Source organism: Triturus cristatus, chromosome 3_1 (genome assembly GCF_964204655.1).
Source record: "Triturus cristatus chromosome 3_1, aTriCri1.1, whole genome shotgun sequence".
Lineage (NCBI taxonomy): Eukaryota > Metazoa > Chordata > Amphibia > Caudata > Salamandridae > Triturus > Triturus cristatus.
In genome coordinates, this window is record NC_140583.1 from 337,082,851 (window position 1) to 337,104,944 (window position 22,094).

General features: G+C 45.5%; 1 protein-coding gene across 1 annotated transcript in view; it reads left to right on the forward strand.

Moving 5' to 3' along the window:
- CHRNA7 (cholinergic receptor nicotinic alpha 7 subunit) overlaps positions 1-22,094 on the forward strand; it is a 402,919-nt gene that overhangs the window by 277,380 nt on the left and 103,445 nt on the right. Inside the window, exon 5 of the mRNA XM_085644057.1 lies at positions 19,782-19,861. Within this exon, the coding sequence (XP_085500183.1) occupies positions 19,782-19,861 (80 nt within the window). The remainder of the gene's footprint in view (positions 1-19,781; positions 19,862-22,094) is intronic.

Genomic DNA, 22,094 nt, shown 5'->3' on the forward strand with positions numbered 1-22,094 from the left:
CAAGGAAAGGAGAAAAGGACTTTGCTGTTTGCTTTGTCACCTGCTTGCAAGAAGATCTCCAAGGGCTTGAAACTGAGCTTGCCTCCTGTTATGAAGTTTTAGGGACACAAATACTTCACCACCAGCTCTCCTGAATTTCCATGCTGGGAATTCCAACCTGCAAAGGGGTGCCTGCTGCTGTTTAGGACCTCTAGAGACTGTTTGTCACTGGGAGCTGGAAAATCGAAGCAAAATCGAAGAAGCGTGTCGCTCGAGAAATCGCCGCACTGGGTACAACGATCTCTGTAGTCCGAGATCAACGCACCCATCCCGACGCATGCCTGCTGTGCAGCTGAACGAAACCACTCATCGTACCGGATCGACGCATCGCATCGAGTCGCCAAGACTGTTGCATCATTGGGGGACGCAGTAAGAAACCGATGCATCACCTCCCCACGCAGTAAGAAACCAATGCATCACCTCCTCTCCGGTAAGGAACCAACGCATCACCTCCCCTGTGCTGCAGTAAGGAACAGACGCATCACATCCCTTCTCTGCGGCCATTTTGTTTGTTTTGCGTAACACATCCAAGGTACTTTCTGAGAAAAGTCTTGCATTTATAACTTGCATTGAACTGAACTATTTCTACCATTTGTGGAATTTTGTCGTTTGGTCTTGTTTGATTTAGAAAAAGATTACGTATTTTTCTAAACTGGTGTGGTGTCCATTTGAGGTGTTTTCACTGTACTACCGTATGTGTTCACAAATGCTTTACACTCTGCCTCTGAGATAAGCCTGTCGGCTTGTGCGAAGCTACCAAGCGGGTGAGCAGGGGTTATTTTAGGAGTGTATCCCCCTTACCCTGACTAGAAGCAAGGGTGCCTATTTGGACAGAGGTACCTACCGCTGCAAACTAGAGACGCCAATTTCTAACAGGACAGAAATGAACTACATCTTGAATTCAACTTCGTATGTTTTGAAATGTGAAAAAAAAGCCTTTTAGCAGAGAATGCTCTGCCCGTTATCCTGACATCCAACACTTTCCTGCAGGAAATCAGACAAAACAACATGATTAACTTTGCAAATAACTGTTCATGTGATAAATCTGTGTTGTCTTGGCATCTTTGCAAAAAACTCAAAACATATTAGGATCCCATAAAACCATATATTTGGGTTGAGGATTTAAAAAACTATTGCTTCTCATAACCTAACAATGCAAAGCGCATTCTCCAACTAGTTTGCCATTAACGTGAACATGGCGTGACAAAATGATGGACGGAAAATTATTCACTGATCATTAAGATAGACCATTAGATGCCATTTCAAAAACAAATTAGGTACTAAGTACACTTCTGCACTCCTGGGATCCACATTCCGTTTGATGCACCAACGGTCCAACATTTGTAGTCTGGATGATATAATTTGTGGGACATACTCTGCTCCAAAGTCCTAAAATGTGCCAGCACTTCCCAAAATTCTTCAAGCCATCCCATGGCCCCCATGTTTGAGAATATGTTGTTGGCCCAGTGTATCCACAAGGAGTGCTGGAAACACAAACCTTAATTTGTAGATTGCAAAACATGTCCATTAGAAATGGGAACCACAATGAAACCCTCACAGCAGAGTCACCAGAACCACTTCCAAATTCTGCCTCTCCAACTCTGCCGCCACCCCTGGAGTCATCACAAAGGGTAAGAACGTGTAATGGAAACTGTCCTTCAAATTCTGAAGTACCTCAGTTGTCACTCTTGCTGCTGGGTCTGGTCTCCAACTGAAAAACATCTCCAGTTGTGTATTCAACCTGGAAACAAGCACATTTATAATTCAAGTACCCCACTTCTTTTTCAAGCAGTGAACAATCTCTGAGCACAGCTTGCAGTCACTGTTGTCCATCAAGTATCTGGTGTTCCAGTTGACCACCACATTGCTCTGACCTAGATTATTCTTTGCTGTCACGGAGATATGATGCTAAAGGCAGAAATGCCAAAATGCCTTTGTTATTTCTACTAGCATTCATGATTTCATATCACCCAGTTTTTTTACGCTGTTAGAAATGAGGGGGCTCTGGTTGACGCAGGTGTGAACCCACAACAAGCAGGGACCCTTTACTTCTTGTCAGGGCGAAGGATGACTCCCCAGAATAACCCCTGCTCACCCTCTAGGTGCGTGGCGCGAGCAGTCTAGGCTAAGTCTCAGGCGTACACGGTTAAGCAAATGCAATTACACATACAGTAAACCCCTTGCATGCACCACAAATGGACACCAATCAGGAAGTATATAAAAATAAGCTTTTATGTAGGTTCAGCAGATTCAAATACAAGGCCCAGTAACGTTGAACTGATGGGGCCACAATTCTTGGAAGTACGGTAAAGTTCTCTTTGTTTTACGTAAAGTTCTTTAGGCGGGCACAAGGTAACTGTAGGCCTCCGCGCACTTCGTGCTGAGGCAGCGCCCAGGGAGCACACAGCAGATGACAGGGAAATAAGAACGTTGCGGACCCTGGATCCGATGCGAGCTCGCGGTCGAGTTCGTGAGTACAGTACCTTGTTTCTTGACGCAAAGGCGGGTGCGGGATTTCAGCGGCTCTTCGACAGAAGAGCGAGGCGGCGTCCGGGGCTCCCACACTTCACGAGGGTGTCTGATCTTCAGGCTCACGACAAGAGCGGGGTGGTGCAGGTGGCGGGTGAACAAAGCGGGGCAGCCGGGCACGCCGATGCGTCCGGGCCGTCCGAGGCTTGGAGATGCTCACACGCCGATTCCGGCGGGAGGGTGAAGGTGCACAGCGAGCCTCCACGAGCGAGGTGACGGGGCAGCCCAGCACAGCGTAGGGGGAGCGGCTCCGATCGAGCGAGGCTCTTCCCAAGGCGGGGGCGGCTAAGCAGTCCTGGTCACGGCTCAGGGAGGGACTGGGCACGAGGGTCACAGCTCCGGCGAGGGAAAGGACACCACAGTCCAGCAGCAGGCGAGTGAAGATCAGGTAGAGCCCAATGGTCCTGGGGCTCAGTTCAGGGGGCAAGCTCAGTTCCAAGCCCTTGGAGATCGTTTTGGAAAAGCACAAGTCTTGAAAGTAAAAGTAAAGTAAAAGTCTTCAGCAACAGTTTCTCTTCTCTCCTTTGGCAGCAAGGTCACCACTGCAGGCCAATCCCCCAGGATAGGGACAGTCTTCCTCCTACAGCTTTCCCGGTGCCTCCTCCTCAGGCAGAGATTCTTCTTGGTCAAAAGCGGATCTAGTTTCTTAGGAGCAGGGCTCCTCCATTTATACCACAAATCTTTTGTTCTCCCAGGCCAGGGGGGCCCTTGCCTAGTTCAGTCCGGTTTCTGAGCACTTTGGTTACGTGATGCAGGCTTCTCCTTTCAGAGTGCAGGGCAGAGTCATCAGACGCTCCACAGGGGGTGGAGCCGGCATCGAGGTAGCGGAGCACTGTCCTATTCAGAACCTAGGAGCACTCCTCCCACCCATTTACCTGTCGATCGTCCTATTCATACCAGGCTACCTAGCCCTGCCCATCTGGGTTCCCCCAGCCCTGTCACTCACACCAGCCAGACATCAGATACACAACACGCAGAGGCGGCTGAAAGGTTTAGGCAAGCAAAGGCCAACTTTCTAAAAGCGGCATTTGCAAACCCGGAATATTAAAATAAACCTTGCGAAAAGATGTACCTTATTATTCCGAGTTCAGGCATACTAAACTCGATCTTCTACCATGTTCCCTGGGTCGGTTAGGATCATAGGGTGTAATAATCCAGGCCGCCCATACTGGCCTATGAGAACAGGGTAGCCTTGCAGTAGTGAACAACAAGATGGCGGTAATTCACTACTAGGACATGCCACGCATCTAGGCTTGTCCTACCTCAGGCTCACAACGCACCCTGCCCGTGGGCCTACCAGAGGGGTGACTAATATGCAGCTAAGGGAAGGTTTCAGGGACCGGCAAGTGTGGGCACTTGTCGGTCGGCGTGTCAGTACCAGACTGCACGCAGGTTCTGCGGTGGCAGACCTCAGACGTATTTCACCGGCCGCTTCTGTGGGTGGCACAACCCGTGCTGCAAGCCCACCAGCGGTGTTTGCCTTTACATGCCCTGGCGCTCCTGGCGCACTTTACTGGGGTCTGATAGTAAATCAAACAATCCAATCATGGAATCCAACCAACATATACAATTTACAAAGGGAGCACTCGCACCGCGACACTGGTTGGCAGTGGCACAGCGCGCTGAGCGGCCAACACCATAAAAACACATGAGGCACAGCGACAAAAAGAGGAAGGGAGACTCACGCCAAGGTGCCAGGTCTAACATACGCTATGTACAATATTGTCTCAGAAGAACGTAACACTTTCCTTCTGAAGTGAGAGAGTTACGATCGCGAAGGACCCCCTTAGAAGCTCAAGGCAATTGATATGAATGCTCCGCCCGCTTAAGACCATTTGATGCCCATTGACACTGGGTCACAAATTGCACCATAACCCCATCTACTGGAACCAAACTCTATCAATATATCTGATTTGCACCCAAAGATGGCCCTGCCATGCCATGCCTGCTTGTACTGAAGCCACTAAAACAGTTCCGTACTCACTTCCTATGAGAGGGTTACCTGGTCTATGTCAGACAGACCATTGCAGAGATACAGAATATTTGGTCTCTGCAGTGCCCTGTAGTGCAGAGGACCTGGGAAGAGTGTTTGAATCAAAGACGCCAAAAGACCACCATCCTCACTAGCAGCCTCAATGATACAATAGATTTGGACGATGCTGACCACCTTATTCATAAATTTCAGCATTTATGATCCTAATAGCAATTGGGCCTTTACAGAGTCAAATTGGAAATCTAAGAATTCAATATTCTGAGATGGGATCAAAATCAACTTTGGGACATTTTTAATTATTGGAGACATGTTGATGCTCATTTATTGCCCTTGATAAGTGAACCACAGTTGCATCTCTGTCCTGCTCTAAGATATTGAGGTTATCCAAGTGTATTATACATAATAGTCATACCCCTTTCACTGGCAGAGCTTCTGCCACTGGTCTCATCAATTTGGTGAAACACCAAGGAGCTGATAAAAGGCTGAAAGGAAGGGAGCAAAATTTGTACCATTTTGCTCTCCACTGAAAGTGGAGGAAACACCTGTGAGGTGGCTGTAATGAACCCTATCATGTTTGGTATCAAGCAGGTGGGAATAATACCTCCCACACCATAAATAGTGTGGGAGGTATGATTCCATGCACTGTAAAGTTCCTCCGGGAAGCCCTCATAGCTCCTGGTATCAGTCTTTTAGTCCCGGACAGCACAACATGGCTGCTGCCGACCAAAGACACGATTCTGCTCTCCTGCTGCTGAGTTAGGCTTGAGCAGGGGAATGCAGAACCATAGGTATCCTGTCACAGGAAGGCGTGACCACCTCCCAGACAGGATTTAGTGTATTAGAGCCAGGTGGGAGCTCTTGCCAGTGCCACTCAATCTGCTTGAAGGGCACAACTGGTGCTCTCCTTGCATAGTCCAGTTCAAACCAGCTCAGGGAGCCTTTGGCTTCCGCTCTGGCGTGAAACCGGACAAAGGACATGGGAGTATCCTCCCTACTGTCTGAGCCCTCCCTGGGAGGGAACCCTGAATCATCCCAACCCTTTCCTTAGGGTACTTGAGAGCTTGCCTGAGAGTGGGGCCCTAGATTTGTTGTAAGTCAAGATTCATTTCTAGACACTACTTCTTCGACCGTCTGGGCACTCTGGACTTCGCTCTGGTTATCAAGGCTGCAACTGGGAAGACTCCTGCTGCTCTTGTTCTCTTCCCACCGCTCGTCTGCTGCAACATCTGTGCCTGTGCTTCATGCAGGAACTTTCCAAGGCCTGTGGGCATCCAAGACACCTGAAGGAATCTCCCTTGAAGTGAAGGAGTCACTTCTCTGCATCTGCAGGCACTGTAACTAAGCTGACCGGTCTGCTGATCCTGGGCTCCCACGGACTCTGAAAGGCTCAGCAACACAGGTGGTGGTTCTTCACATCCATCGAGGCCTGCCCTGTCCTCTCACCAAGTTTGAGGCCAGTATCCCTTGTTGGAGTTGCAGGAACCCAACCCCTGTGCACAGCTTCGACTAGCTGTTGCAAAGGGTTGTTGGCTACCTTCCATCAAGATCTTTGGGCTCCAAGTAGCCCCCTCCTCAAGCATCTCCTGTGACCAAGATCTTTATCCTCAGGGGCGTGGCTAGCAGCCACCCAAGAAGGCCACACTCTAAGTAAGCTCCCCTAACCACCCGCTGAATCCCCCAACTATCCAGCACATTGATCCGTTTGCCAAGTCAAACCACGTGCCCGGAGGGTTCCGATACACCAAGGGGCGGCTGGAAGACGCAGGAGTTGCTCACAGCGAGTCAGCCCTATGATATGAACAGCAGCCATTGAGGCAGCACCAAGGAGCCTTGAGGAAGAAGGCTGGAGGCCCGCGATAGTCGAGCTGCAAGAAGAAAGTAAGACCGCGAAAGCCAAGAATCCACCCTGCTGGGGAGCCGGCCCGGGCTCAGGCAGCAGCAGGAAGAGTGTTATCCTTCACTCCGGCAATTGATCTAGGCTTGGTGTGGTCGACGTACCGAGGCAGGCCTTCCAGCCCTGAGGTGTGAAAGCAAAAGACACACAATAGATGGACGGTATGCAGAACAAATCAAAACATTCACAACCAGTCAAGAGATCTGGGTTAAATCCATCATTCTTTTGCTTACCATGCCACCCCAGTTTAGACCTGGCCATATGCAAATCAGTCTTGTCCCTGTGCCTCATGGGAACAGTCCAGCCCGAACTGCCAAGCCAGGTCCTCCCCGGACCGGAAACAATCATCCTAGGACCAGTTTCACTCCTCTTCAGCCAGGATAGCTTGATTCCAATGGCACAGTGAGCCCAGGACCCACGTCTGGGCATACCTGGTGCACTTAGGGCAAGAAAACAAAAGACACACAGTAGATGGATGGAATGCAGAACAAATCAAAACATTTACCCCCAGTCAAGAGATCTGGGTTAAATCCATCATTCTTTTGCTTACCATGCCACCCCAGTATAGTCCTGGCCATATGCAAATCAGTCTTGAACCTGTTCCTCATGGCCAGTCCTAGGATGCTTGTTTCCAGCCCAGGGAGGACCTGGCTTGGCAGTTTGGGTTGGACTGTTCCCATGAGGCACAGGGTCAAGACTGATTTGCCTATGGCTGGGTTCAAACTGGAATGGCATGGTGAGCAAAAAAACGCTGGATTGAGGCACATATCTCTGTACTGGGGTGAATGTATAACATTGTTCTGCATTCTGTCCATCAACTGTTGTTTTTGCAGCCCTGAGGTGTGGCAGAAGCATTCGGTGTGCAGCGGTGGGGGCAGATAGCCCTGAGGTTCAGTGCACGGCTGCCTGGGTTTGCGGATGGGCCCGTTAACCCCCGGAGCAAGATTTGGACTAGAAACGGCGACAGATGCCGGGTAATTGAGACGGAGCGCGCCTGACCACCAGTAACGTGCCTTTTGGGGACGGGACGGTCCAGGGCCTTGGTTAGGGCATAAACTAAGGCAGCACATAATTAAAGGAGATCAAAGGCTGTGACGGCCCGCAGTGAGCTGAGCTGGAGGGGGGAGTGAATACCATCCCCCCCAGGATCCCAGAGAAGTGGACATTGCTGAGTCCATGACATGGCCGGAGGCCTGTGAAAGTCGAGCAGCCAGAAGAAAGTAAGACCAGGAAGCTGCGCTGCCGCAGAGCCAGCTCAGACTCAGGCGGCAGAAGGAAGAGTGTTATCCTCCTAACCAGCGATTGACCTAGGCCGGGTGTGGTGGATGTACAGAGACGTGCCAGCCCGGCCCTGATGTGTGGCATTCGTTGTGCAATGGTGGGGCAGATAGCTCCAAGGTGCAGAGCCTGGCCGCCTGGATGTGTGGGTCGGCCTGTTGATCCTAATAGCAACATCTGGGCTAGAAACAGCAGCAGAGGCCAGGCAGTTGTGAAGGAGCGTGCCCGACCTCCAGTAATGTGCCTTCTGGGGACGGCTTGTCTGGGGCCCAGGTTAGGGCGTGAACGACGGCAGCACACAAATAGTGGAGATCAAAGGCTGGGAAGGCCACTCAGTGCCCCACAGTGAGCTGAACTGAAGGGCGGTAATGAATACCGTCTCCCTCGGGATCCCTAAGAAGCGGACATTGCTGAGGGCATGGCAGAAGCCACTATGTAGTGCAATAATTCAAGGCACAGAGAACTGAAAGGAGGCACTCATAACTCACCAGGTCCAGAATAAACAGAGTGCATTTCTTCAGTGGTTTCAACCCAGGCTGATAAAGGTGCTGTGTACCAGACAGTGGATCAATACTCCCTGCATCAAGATGTCGAACCCAAAAGGAACCAAGACGACACATCAGACAAAGCTTGACAAATATACTCACCCTAAAATTGACATCGCGATGGATGGAGGGGATGTCCAAAGCCATTAACAGGTGACTGAGGAATAAGCCCCTATGCTGCAGGACAAAATAGGAGCAATGTGAACTGCACTAGAAAGCAAGATCAACGCAGTCACCTTGGAAGTCACGCGGACCTTCGCAACTTGGGAGAACGCTTAAAAGCTACCGAGGACTCGGTTACCACACTTCAAGCTACTACTAAATCACTCAAGACTAATGTGAAACAGCTCCAAATAACAACAGTGGACCTTGAGGCAAAATTGGAGTACTACGAAGGGCGATCACGTAGAAATAATGTTTATATTTTGGAGGTTCGAGAATGAGCTGAGGGCCCAACTACAGACTTATTTGCAGTGCTTAATTTGGGCAGGAGCTTTCCGGTGCTGAGCACCGGCACTTAATTGGTTTCCGGTGCTCGGCACCGGCACCTAATTGTCAAGACCACACTTAGGGCAGTCTGCCACAAGGTGGCGCTGCTCATGTAATTTAGAGATTAGCAGTATAACAGTGTTTAGGAAAACAAAATACATAAATAAATTACTAATACCTGCCTCCCCAGCCATTCCTTTAGCTTTAGGGACCTGGAATAATCTGAACTGTCGCATTCACATGCAAGAGAGATGTTCAGTAGTTGTTTTGGCAGAGATGGCAGGGGCGATGGGTGTTGCAAGTTGCTGTGGTCTTCTGGTCAGAGCCCTGGCACTTCATATTTTACAAATTAAGCACTGCTTATTTGTTGTAGATCTAATTAAAAACTACCTGCAGCCCAAAGCATTCTCTCAATACTTCTCTGTGGAGCGGGCCTATTGAGTACTGGGAGGCCCACTCTGAACAGGTGCACCCCCACGCCCTATCCTGGCGAGGATCGTTAATTTCAGAGATAGGGATATTATCCTTCGAACTGCATGCTGCTCCCCCCCCTAAGGTACGACAACTCTACTATAACCTTCTTTCCAGACTTTACAGGAAAGGTCCAGAAGAAGGGATGCTCATTTCTGGAGGTCAAGCGAGCACTCCTCGACAAAGACATAAAATATGCAATGTTATTTCTGGCCAGGCTTCGAGTGGCAGCAGAGGGAAAGTCCTGGTGCTTCGAGTCCCCAGATGAGGCCTGGGAGTGGCTGGAGGGGTGGAGGACTCCTGGAAACAGAAGATCCAACCTCCAGAGACAGAAATATGGGAAAGAGTGGCAGCCTCCAAGACAGCGACAAAGTGATGATCCGGAGCAGGAAGAAGGAAGGACTAACACTGGTCGGTCGGTGTGATACTCATGGAGACTTTGGGTCACGTAAGATAGGTCTTGGGTTTGCTACTAGCCTCCCTGGGACCATACATTTCATTAGTAATATAGAGGTGGGGAATCCACAGTAGGACAGTAACTCGGCTGTGCTGATCCCTAAACTCTTGATTCTGGTTTATGTGATGTTTGTGGGACGCGACTGGGAATCGGATGGGCCGAAAGGATTCTGTACACATTGGCACAAGTTAGCCTTTGCCTAGGGGACTGTGTGGGGGAAAGTGGGTGGCCAACCGGGATATGTCCCCCAATGTTGAGATATGAGGCTAAGGGTACACAGGCACCGTGCAAAGTTGGGGGTGGGCAGTTCTAAGTCCATTGTGCAGGGAAGCAGGGAGGGGGGAGGCGCGGGCAGTTTCAAAAGTTTGTTTTATAATGTTTACTGGCACGCAAATTGGATCACAGAAACAGTACAGTGCAACATAGGTCTTGGGGGGATATTGGGTGTGGGACAGATGTCCTTTGAATTGTTGTGTGGATTCCCACCGGGTTGCCCCCTGGCCAACTGCCTCCTCCCCAGATGGAGTTGTCCAACCACAAGCAGTGCATGGTAATATGAGAGGAGTTCCCCAACCTGTAATTTTAAGATCCTCTCCTGGAATGTCAAGGGGCTGGGGAACAAAATCAAAAGAGGAGTGGTACTGCAGTATCTGAAGAGGCATGCACCAGATATTGCCTTGTTGCAAGAACCCCACTACTGTGCGCTCAATAGATGGGGTTATAAACTTGTTGCCCACTCAGGTTATACCAGAGGGTCGAGAGGGGTGGGGATCGTAGTGCGGAAATCCTTCCTTTTCAAAATACAAACAGTAACACACGACTTACTGGTACGTTTTGTTACCCTGTCAGGGCAATGGGAGGGCAGGCTGATAAACATTATGTCCCTTTATATCACCCCAAGATTACATGCCCCCACCCTCGCTGATTTAGGATTGCATATAATTAATCTTCCCCAGAGAGAATTAATCATAGGTGGTGACTGTAATGCAGCCCTCAGTGGAGAGTGGAACCTTTGGCCAGTCAGACAGCAAGAGTAACCGGCGAAAGCCGTAGAATAAATTTTATCGGCCCTGGGACTGGTTGATGTCTGGCGAATGCACAATCCCTCAGCCTGCCAGTATACTTTCCACTCTGGGGTCCACAAGAGCCTGGATCGCACTGACCATATGTTTGGGTTGGCAGACAAGCTCTCAATGTTCGGGAAGTTGACCTATCTCCCGAGGGGTATCACGGACCACTCAGCACGTTGTATGGGTGTACACCCACCACTAAGCGACAGGGAATGCCACTTAACCCCTGGTACTTAAAAAAACCATTTATCAAGGAGAGCTTAACAGAAGCGACAACAAATTATTTTCTTGAAAATAAGGGGTCAGTAAAACTAGCCCAAACCATGAGGGAGGCCTATAAGGCAGTTATCAGGGGTCAGGGGATCTCTGTAATTGTAGGTTATAAAAAAGAGAGACAGAAACAGTTGATGACATAGGAAGATGAAATTCAAAAAATAGAATCAGAGATAACACATTCACCACAAAGAATACACAGATTACAGCTGAAAAGGAAAGAATATAAGGACATTGCCAAAGAGGCAGCAACACCACAACATCGGGCGACTCAGCTTCTATTATACAAAGTGGGTGATAGGGCGGGCAGGCTGTTGGCGTGGTTAGAAGAGCGGGGATGCGCTGCTAGATGGGTGTTTGAAATCGCCCAGGATAAAGGAACTCCACTTAGAGACCACCAAGAAATTGCGGAGGCCTTTGCTACATATTATAAGTAGGCTGTCTAGTTCTAGTTTTAAACCTATAATAACTGATAAACCCCCACTGAAAGGGAAATAAATAGTCCTCACCAGTAAAACAGATAAACACTGAAAAAAACCTGCACAACCACAAACTAAATGCCATTCAAAGAAAGGAAAAGGAGAGTGAAAGAGTAATTTTTATTTCTTCCCGTAGCAGCCAATGCAATGCAACTTTGATATATAAGGCAGCAGTAAGAAAGACTGAGCTAACATTACTCTGCTCTAGTTTTGTTGTTTAGGGATGTCAATAAAATATTGTTTCTTCTTCCTGTTTTCAGTTTTGTGGTCTTTGGTCTAAAGATACAGGGGTCAGAAGTATGTTTTAACTGTTGTTTATTTATTTAGTAAACTGTAGTGAATCAAGAAATATCAAAATCATATTTGATTTTATGGCTACGTTTGAGTCTTGAAAAATGTGGGTTTCATAAGAATCTTTCTCAATATGTACCATCACGTTTACCCACAGAGAATGGGTAAAAACCCTTGATACATCAACCCCTTTTCCTAGTAGGTGAATTGACAAACACCCCAGGCTTTAAACATTCAATTCAAGGTATAGTGACAAGTATATGTGAAAAGAGTGTAGTCACAAAGCATCTCTGATACTGGTAAAAACATCCCAGAAAAAATCCTTGCCACTTGTTAGATGGTGTGCTGAAAGCATCTTTACAATCTTTAGAGTTAATGAAGAATGCTAATGACTTTGTAGTCCATTCTGGTGCTCTGTTTTGTTATGCTCGGAAACAAAAACTCAAATATTTCTCATTTTGTGCTTTGTGTGGCATCAAAGAAAGAGTCATCCCAACTGTGTAACTTAGCTGGTAGTTCGCAGTCCTAGATGTCATGAATGCTATATTATCCATTTGGCAACCATTTAAAGAACTTTTGCTGAGTGATGATGCCAAAGGCAAGAAAAGTGAGGATCTTTGATCAAATATTGATAGTGATTTGAAAGAAAGTACACTCTACTGCATTCTTAGATTTTTATAGGAAAGAATGACTGCTGTAGTGGACATAATAAAAAACTAGAGTCTGAAAACACCTTTGTCTACCAAGTGCTCAGCATAATTGGTGTAGACGTGAAACATCTCCTTGAGAGTAGGCTGTGTGACACTTTTAGTGACTTTGGCACTGCAACATGTTCCATGTTAGAGTGCTTGCCACTTGTTAAGCAAAGAATGTTGAGGAGCAATTCAGGAACTTTTATTTTATAATGTAGGAGAAAAAGCCCTTCACCAACCATGGCATTTGAAGTCAATGAAGCCTCACTGTGGTACTCTGTACAATTTATAGATCCCTTCCGTAAAGGGAAATATTCTCCGGAGTTTAAAAAGTGCTGCTTCATTTATGACCGCCTCAATAATTCTGAGGGCATATGTTGCAGAACCGGTCGCAGAGAATAACAATCTTCAGGTGCACCAGTATTGGCATGGAAAGCTATTTCAGTGGCCAGAGTTAGCAAATTGTGTACTGGCTATTTTGGCGTTGCCTGTCTCAAATGCCAATGTTGAGAGGGGCTTTCCACAGATAAAAGTTTACATGGGAAGGAAAGAGCGAGTGTGCATGACCTAAGACTCACTGAAGAAGTATTGTATGGTGTACTACGATAAGTTTGATTTGTAAAAATGTATTTGGATTTCGTATACACTGTGCGTACACCATCTATAAACCATGCACTATCAGTGCAGAAAGCAAGCAATTTTAAAAGCTAAATTTTCCATAAACACCGGAAAAACACTGTTTCTGTTGTTTTTAATGGTGCGAAAATGTGTAACCACTGATAACCACTGTTTTTTTAAGGTATTGAAATCACTTGAAAACACTGAAAAACCCCACCAGAATTGACCAAAAATAGAAACAGAAAACAGGAAAGCCAAATTATAAGCACTTAAACACGCCGTCAAGCTTGACCACTCAGACGGAAGCTAGGGAGCTTCTGGCTAATCTTAACCTTCCCTCCCTCGAGGAGGCATAGGGAGACTTTGGAGTCAGATCTGACTGAAAACGAAGTGATAGAATTATACCAAATGACCGCATCTAAAATTACCCCGCACCTACTGCAAATGTATCAAGAATACATCCAACTAGAGAAATTACCCGAAAATCAAAGGATGGCCAATATAGTAGTAATACATAAATGTGGAAAACCACCTGACGACTGTGTGTCATATAGGCCAATATTTCTATTGAATGCAGAGTTCAAGATCCTCATTAAAATACTCGCAGCATGTTGAGCCCCACTGTTAAAAAAGATGGTCCACCCTGATCAATCAGGTTTGATGCCGGGTAGAAACACTGCTTTTAACCTAAGGCACCTTGATAGAGTGCTTGGGAGGGTGGATAGTATCAGAGAAGAAATAGTGGTAATGTCCTAGACGCCAAAATGGCTTTCGATATGATAGAATGGCCCTTTCTATTCGCAACCCTTGAGATATTCAGATTTGGTAAAAACTTCTTAGCATGGATCCGGCTACTCTGTTCAGACCCACTAGCTCAAGTCACAGTGAATGGTGGAAGATCATCGATCTTCAGGCTGCAAAGAGAAACTAGGCAGGGATGCCCCCTCCACCCGTTAATATTTGCCCTAGTGTTGGAGCCTTTAGAGGTATGGATAAGGGGTGATCCGCTTATCAGGGGACCTAAATGGACTGAGGGTTAGGAAGACAGAATCTCCCTATATGCGGATGATATACTGTTCTACTTGGCGAAACTGTATTCTTCGATACACAAAGTGCTGCATATATTTACCCTGCATTCAAAATACACCGGATATACTATTAACTGGGACAAATCGTTATTATACATCCTTAGGGGCCTGGGCATCAATCTTCCTAGAGTTTGCAGGGCAAGGAGAGTGACTGAAGGATTTCGCTACATGGGAATTTTTGTCACCTCGGACCAGGAGGTCTTTTATGAGCACAATTTTGCATTGACTACAGGAAGACATGCGACATTGGAGGACTCTTCCCCTGTCGCTATTGGGAAAAACTTCCCTATATAAAATGATGGCACTCTGGCGCTTTGTATATATATTACAACATAGGCCGTATCCAGTGCCCTCTAGATATTTCCGAGCAATAAAATCGGAAGTAAGAACTCTTCTGTGGAATTGTGGAGTCCCGCACATAGCACTAACCAAGCTGACAAGGAGCTGATACGATGGAGGAATTGCCCTCCCGGCAATACAATCTTGTTATTGGGCATCACAGCTCACGGTAGTAAATCAATGGGGCCATTTGCCTTGTGCCGAACTCGCATATAGAATGGATAGACGCAATATGGAGCCAGGGAGTTATCAAAGAGCCAACTACGGGGGGAAACAGATGGCACCAACATAAAAATACCTACGTCGACAACAATTAAAATATGGCATGAGGCGTCGGCGCTTTGGGGTGGAGAGACAGACTCACGGTGCGACTCCGCTGTGGGATTCAGTCTGATTAGGACTTCTGGCAAGACAACTGGGATTCGACGAATGGGACCTTATTGGTCTTGCTAGGGTGGGAGATCAATGGAAGGGTGGAGGATTCTGTCTTTTCCAGAGCTCCAAAGAGACTATGAGCGCGACCCAGCGGAGATGTTCCATTATCTCCAGGTACGAAATGCACTCCAAAGAGCCACTCCACCTGGTGAGAAGACCCCACATCTTCTCCTTTAGAAGATAGACTCCTAGATGACTACTTGAAGGAAAAGGCCATATCAATGACATACAGGAAAATAATGAACATCTCTCCGGAAACAATGGATAAACTATGAGCCAGGTGGGCAGAGGAACTGAGAAACATTACTGATGAGGAGTGGTAGGAAGCAATTGCATCCCCCAAGAGGTTGCCATTTGTTCTTGTTTTAGATTGATACAATTGAGGATTTTTCATAGGGCATACTATACAAGTACTACTTTAGTTAAAATGGGCAAAGCAGACTCGACGCAATGCTCTAGAAATTGTGGGCAAGTGGGTACGTTTTTGCATGAATGGTGGGACTGCCCAATAATATGGGACTACTGAATAAAATCATAACATGCATGCAGGCACTGTGTGGGAGGATACTAGTGACTTTACCACAGTGGTGCTTTTCAAACATTTGGGAGAAGACAGACCTAACAACAGGATAAAATACCTGGGTAACACTAGGCTTTATGGTAGCGAAACAAAACATCGCTAGAAAATGAAGGGTGGAGTCAGGACCGGTGTATCGAGACTGGGAGGTCGATATGGATTGGTGCATGCAAGCTGAAAGGGTGGTCTATGAAGGAAGGGATTGCCCACAAAAAAGGTCAAGGATATGCGATAGATGGAATAAAAGTAGGGGAATGATCTGCCTCACTATCAAGCATAGCTCCCATCGGGGTAAACACCTGGGGCGGGGCACTGCAATGCAAGATTTTTAATAGATACATGTTACAAAAGAGAAAGGGGGAGGGAGCAAACCATAAAACGTTTAATTTTGTACTTATGACACATCTGTTTCTGATGCTTATAAGACGTAAATTATGATCAAGTACCGATTGGAAGGTTGGTCATTGTATTTGTTTGCAACACATTTTCAATAAAAATACTTAAATATAAAAGAGCTTTGTCCTCACCATATCACTTGCCTGGATCTTTGGTGAGCTGCTCAAGGTCCTCTTGTGACTCCAGTGCCTCCGTCCTGTGGGTCCTCTTGAGGGTCTTCTTTGATTTCTGTGGGCTCCACTGATTGCTCGGCATCTGCCCTGACTCCCCTGCTTGTGATGAGTCAACTGGACCTTGCTGGTCTCGACACTGCACATTCTTTGCTTTCCACGCTGTTTGCAGTTGCCAAGGCTTGTTGGTGCTCTTGACGGACACCGACCCCTCAATTCTCGACATATGACATGGGACAGCTCATGAACAGCTCCTGGTCTTCCACAGCATTGCCTGGCCCTCACAGCTGCAGCTACAAGGTCACCGTCAACTCTCCTGCAACACTCAATTTAGGTGAGCATTTGTATTCCGGGCCTCCTGGTCACTTCCAAGTGGCATAGACTCTGTCCCCTCTGTTGGCAGGTACTTCTCGACTTGAATCCACCTTTGGGTTCAACCGGACATTTTCACCTTCTCCAGCAGCGGCATCTTCCTGACGCCCTCCATTGAGTTAGAAGGCGGTTTCCGACGCCACTTCACACTTATGTAGCCGGCTTCTCTGGTGTAGGTATCCTGGGTCCTAGTATTCTGTGGGGGGCTCTCCAACCTTCTGTCTTCCACTGGGTTTCTTCAGGGTCCTCTAGGATGGGTCCTTCTTCTTTAAAATTGCAACACGTTTTATCTGTTGACTTGCATTGACACCGCGGTCGTGTTCTGACTCTGCACTCGGCTTCCGTGGGGCTCCTGGTTACTTATGTCAGGTGGTTCCTTGGGTCCCCAGCACTTCTACATCTTCTGGGTATAGTCTTGACTCGAGTCGTGGTTTGCATGCCACTATTTTAGTATATGGTTTGGTCTCCCCCTGGTGACCACTGTGTATTATTTGTGATTTGTTTGTACTATTTGAAGGATGTATTTGTAACAATAAATTTGTTGTCTGCTTAATTTTACAGTCTTGTCTCGAATACTACAGTAATGTACTTTGTTTATTATATAAATGTGTATATGTGTTGTTCCACTCCCATTCATCTTTTAAGAAGATAACTCATTTGATACAGCCAAAAGGTTACGGCATTAAAGTAAAAAATTGACACAATCTATTTGAGCTGTATGGTTTAATTCAAGAAATGGAAAAGTTTATTAAGAAACAAAGCACATTAATTGAATGAACTCAGAGTTAATATAATTAACTCCTGATGTTGAAATATTCACTTTGTTCTATGGTTGGAGAGGTACCTTTATGTCGCTGTACACTTACATAAGTGTGCAGTATATACTAAGCCAGCTTCAGGTAGGATATGTACGTTTGAGCTTCACTTGTACTGGTAATGAATAACTGCTAAATTTGTTTTTCCCTTTTGCAAGGCCTATCTCTCTCATAGGTCAACCTTGGGATTGCCTTAAAACATCTTTTAAGTGTATTTTCCAATTGGTAAGGGAAAGAGATTTTCAGTTTGGTGTTTCTTGACTCTCAATTTAAAATCACAACTTGTGGTGAAGGCGGATTTTAAAATCTAAGTCTCAAATGCCATTTTTAGTAGTTGACATTTTCTTACGTTAACCATTCTGTGCCTCACCCTGTCTCGGAATACACGTCTGGGTTGGGTGACAGCTGAGCTATGTGCATTCCCTCTTGGCAGGCACACAAAGAGAGCTGGGGTGTGACATTTGCATCCTGATGGCACCTCATCGGGCTGATGGACCTTCTTGAGGTAGATTGGGATGGAGAAGCTGACACTTGCACCTGAGTAGCGCTGTGCCTGTCCACACACAAAGAGCTGCATACCGCGCTGTAGTGAGTCTGGAGTCAGGGCAGGAAAGGCAGGGAGCTTGTGATCTTCAAAGGCCTCTTGAAGTCTCCCCCACTACAAAGGCACATTTGGTTATAAGTACTGGACCCCTGACACCACCAAACTTTCCTTTAACCAAGCACATTCTGACTGGAAGAAGATCTGCTGTTCTGTAGGAGGGACTGCCACTTTGCTACCTGTTTTACTGTGTTGACTTGCTGCTTTTGCCTGGGAGTGAAAATGACTGGACCTGTTCTCCATATCCATGAACCCAAGTTTCTCCAAGGGCTTGTTAGCTTGCCTCCTGTTCTCTGAAGTCTCAGGGTTACAAAAGACTTCTTGCAACTCATCTGGTGCTGCAGGACTGTGCCATCTGTGAGTCCTACCCTTTCCTGAGGTACCCCCTCCAGTCCTAGGCCTCAGAAGTATTTTCTGCAGCTGTTTCTAGCAAAAAGCGACTCAGGTACCCCTTTGAGGTGATCAGAATTGAAGCAGTGCCCTCCGACACCAACACAGTGCTGATTCTATGACAACATGGGTGTCGACTGCACTACTCGACTCTGAAGCAGCACTGACCCTTTGACACAGACTGCGAGGCTCTACTCCAATGCAGCCCCGACCCTTCAACTCGGAATGCGAGGCTCGACTTTGACACTTCAAACCGACTTTGTGATTCGGAACCAAGGCAGGGAGTCCTCGATGCAACACTTGCTCCATACAAGGTACTTTTTAAGTGGGCCCTCCGTGGGTTCTGTAGCCTGCCTTCTCTTCATATTGTGGCCGGCCTGAACTTTGGATGTACCCTCGCTAGTGCGACCTCAGTAACTTTTTTGCGTGATTGACTTCTAAGCACTGTTTTTAGATTTCATCTTCAAAAATTCATATCTCGTCTTTTACAGATTGGCTTTTTGTTGTTTTGTACTTGTTTTCCTCAGCTAAATATCCTCTATTTTTCTAAAATGGTATGGAGTCTTATTGTTGTGTTTTCACTTTGTTACTGTAATTTAAGTGTTGCACAAATACTTTACACATTGCTTCTTAATTTAAGCCTGACTGCTCTGTGCCAAGTTACCAGAGGGTGAGCACAAGTTAAGTTAGGTTACGTATCTGACTTACTCCAACTAGGATTGTGGCTCCTGCCTGGGCAGGGAGTATACTCTGCCAACCAGAATCCTCAATTTCTAAAATATTTCATCAATATTCTTCTCCACTCTCGGATGAGTAGGTTAAACCTACAATTATTTCTGAGAAACAAATCACACTTTATGTTTCATTTCACCTTTTTTAAGGGACGAAAGGGTGATGTTTTGTACTTTGTATGCAATCTAATATAATCATCTATTTTAAGTACACACACTTGTCAAGACCTCCTCCATCCACTTTACTGCATCCCTCCTCTTCTTCCACAGTAAATATATCTTCTTTATCATGTGGCCGTTCTGTTACAGTATAGCTGTATAAGCTAATGATAACTAAAGTAGCAAAATTGTAATGATTGTACTTTAGATGGGATTTTGATGTAGTAATGTAATGATAAACATGTGAATAAAAGTGACAGAACAGTGCAGCATTTGTACAGTACTTCACAGCATTTTAATTACAAAATACAGCAGTACCGATTCAGAAGTATTCATTCAATAAAATATGCTCATGGCTGTATTTGCAATGTCATTTTCTAACCTTCAGCACAGGCATTTTTTTGCAATGATAAAATTGACTATTGTACTTGTAACGGAAAATGATTCAAGTCACCCTGAAATACCTGGCTCTGAATTCATTTGCGAATCATTTATCAAAACAATGTGAACTTCTTGTCCTTTGTCCTTTCTCAGTAATGAGTCCACCAGTGATTGAGCAATCTAATCTGACACTCATTTCATCATTTCAGCGCTGATGAGAGATTCGATGCGTCATTTCATACCAATGTTTTGGTGAATTCCTCTGGAAACTGCGAGTACCTACCTCCAGGTATGTGCCACATAGGAATGAAGGCTGCTGCAAAACTATAACTGCCCCCTACACTTTTAATATAAACTAATTGTATTTTCCATTGTTTTGTTTTATTTAAATGTGTTCATGTATAGAGAGCACCGCTGGAAATAGCTTTTTGTGGTCACTGCGTTTTCTGCTTAGTAGTTGATTTGCTGCATGTGCTACATAATCACCATCTTGCCTCATAGTTTGCCAATTTTGACAAACAAAATAAAATGTTTTCTATCTGAAACTGATCAAAAGCCAGTAAAAATGTGCCATTTATGGTGGCATATTCTATTCCTTTTCAGGTGCTGATTGTTGTATTAAGGTCTTAATCTGATACTAATGAGGCGAAAATGTTGCTCTCCTCAGTATTAATGCGCGTCATAATGACAGAACACGTAATAATATTAATATAGAATATGCCGGATTGTGATGCAAAAATTCTCTTTTCTTTCTACTACTTTTGTCAACCACAAACAAAAGAGCATGAAACAAGTAATCTCACCTTTAGTGCCGCTCATGTAATTTGAAAAATAATAATGCTTCTGCCATAAGTATGGGTTTTCCTTCTAAAGTGTAGACTCCGTCCTGTTGTCGTTGTGTCTTCTGTGTGAAACCTACATAGTTTTGTTTTTCAAGAAGTGACGTTTTTAATTTGCACTATTATTTTCTGTAGCGGGGGTTCCTTAAGCACTGCAGCTCCTGTCTTCAGCATTCAAAATGTCAGTGTGCTTTCCCTCTCTCTTCAAACCTTGTGTGAAATTTAAATGATGCCACTGTCATTTGCTTAATTTCTTTCACATTACGATTATTACACAAAATTAAATCATGACGTCACTTCGCGTAATCACACAATACTGTAGTAAAACTTTACTGCAAATGCACCCTCTGCAGTGAACATGCAAGGGAACAACAGAACATGAGCGGCTATTGTTTATAGTGCTTCTTTTGAAATGCGCCCTGTTTCCAAAAATAGATTGAAGATGTATTTTGCTCTAAATAGTGAAATCACGCATTTGCAATTCACGTAATTATGTATAATTTCACATGATTTTTTTGCCATCATTTTGAATGATTATGAGAAAGCACATTTTGTGAATTCCACATAATCTTAGTGTGCATGCAGAATAGGTGCCTATAATAGTCTGATTCTTTACCTATTGCACTTGAACAGTACTGGACGGAAATGAGAAAATACAATTTTCATGCTTTTTCATCCCTGTGCTCGTACCGTTCACAGTCAATAAACTTCACAAACCTTAATATGTGAAAACTAGACTTTAAAATGATACAGTCTTAGTCTTCTGGTAAAAACATATGAGTTTTCCTATTCACCAGTTGCTTGCCAATGAACAACCACTCATGTACCATCCTCAGATAAGTCCATCTGATGTCAACAAGGACCATTGTTCAGTAAAAGTATACATTAACCAGCCCTGATAGACAACCTCTATTGGGTTAAACATTACGTCCCCCCCCCCCCAAATACACACGCAGAAAAACACACACATTCCATTGTCAAACCCTGACATACACATCTGATGTAAAGGGTCTGATAATATTTGGCAAAGTACAAAAACACTAGCACACAGCACACAGCATCCACATATTATGCATGTGGCGACCAATGAAAAGGAACTACGTCTGCCTCTGAAATCAGATGTTATAGCTATTTTTCTCCTGTTCGTTTCCAATCCCTAAACTATCTAAGCACCAGAAAACTATATCAAAAATTCTCACACTTACACACACATTGTGTGAATGAAGGCTCATTGTCACCCAATCAAAAAGCAAGCATTGGCATTCACCACCTACTTTTTGGCTTTGTCAATGCTTGTTTTCTTTACATTTCTTTTTTTTTTACATAAAACTTTGCTTGGGAAGCTGCTGGTATATCAGAGAAATTAACTAAAAGCCAAAATATTTTTGGGTATCAAAAGCACATTGCCATTGTAGTTCATGGTATGGCATTTAATGGGACTACATTTGTGTATTGATGTGTCCTTGTGAAATGGAAGAATGCTGTTGCTCACAGTGGAGTTTGCCAATGGCGGAAGTGGACTGACTCATTGGCCAATATTGTATGCTGTAGTGGGTAGAAGGAACAATGTGAAGGGCACAAGAACAGACCAATGGATGAAGAGAGTTGTCTGAAAACCCCAATGATTATATTGTACATAATATTTTAGTAAAATTATAGGTCTTGGATATCGCCAGAACTAGC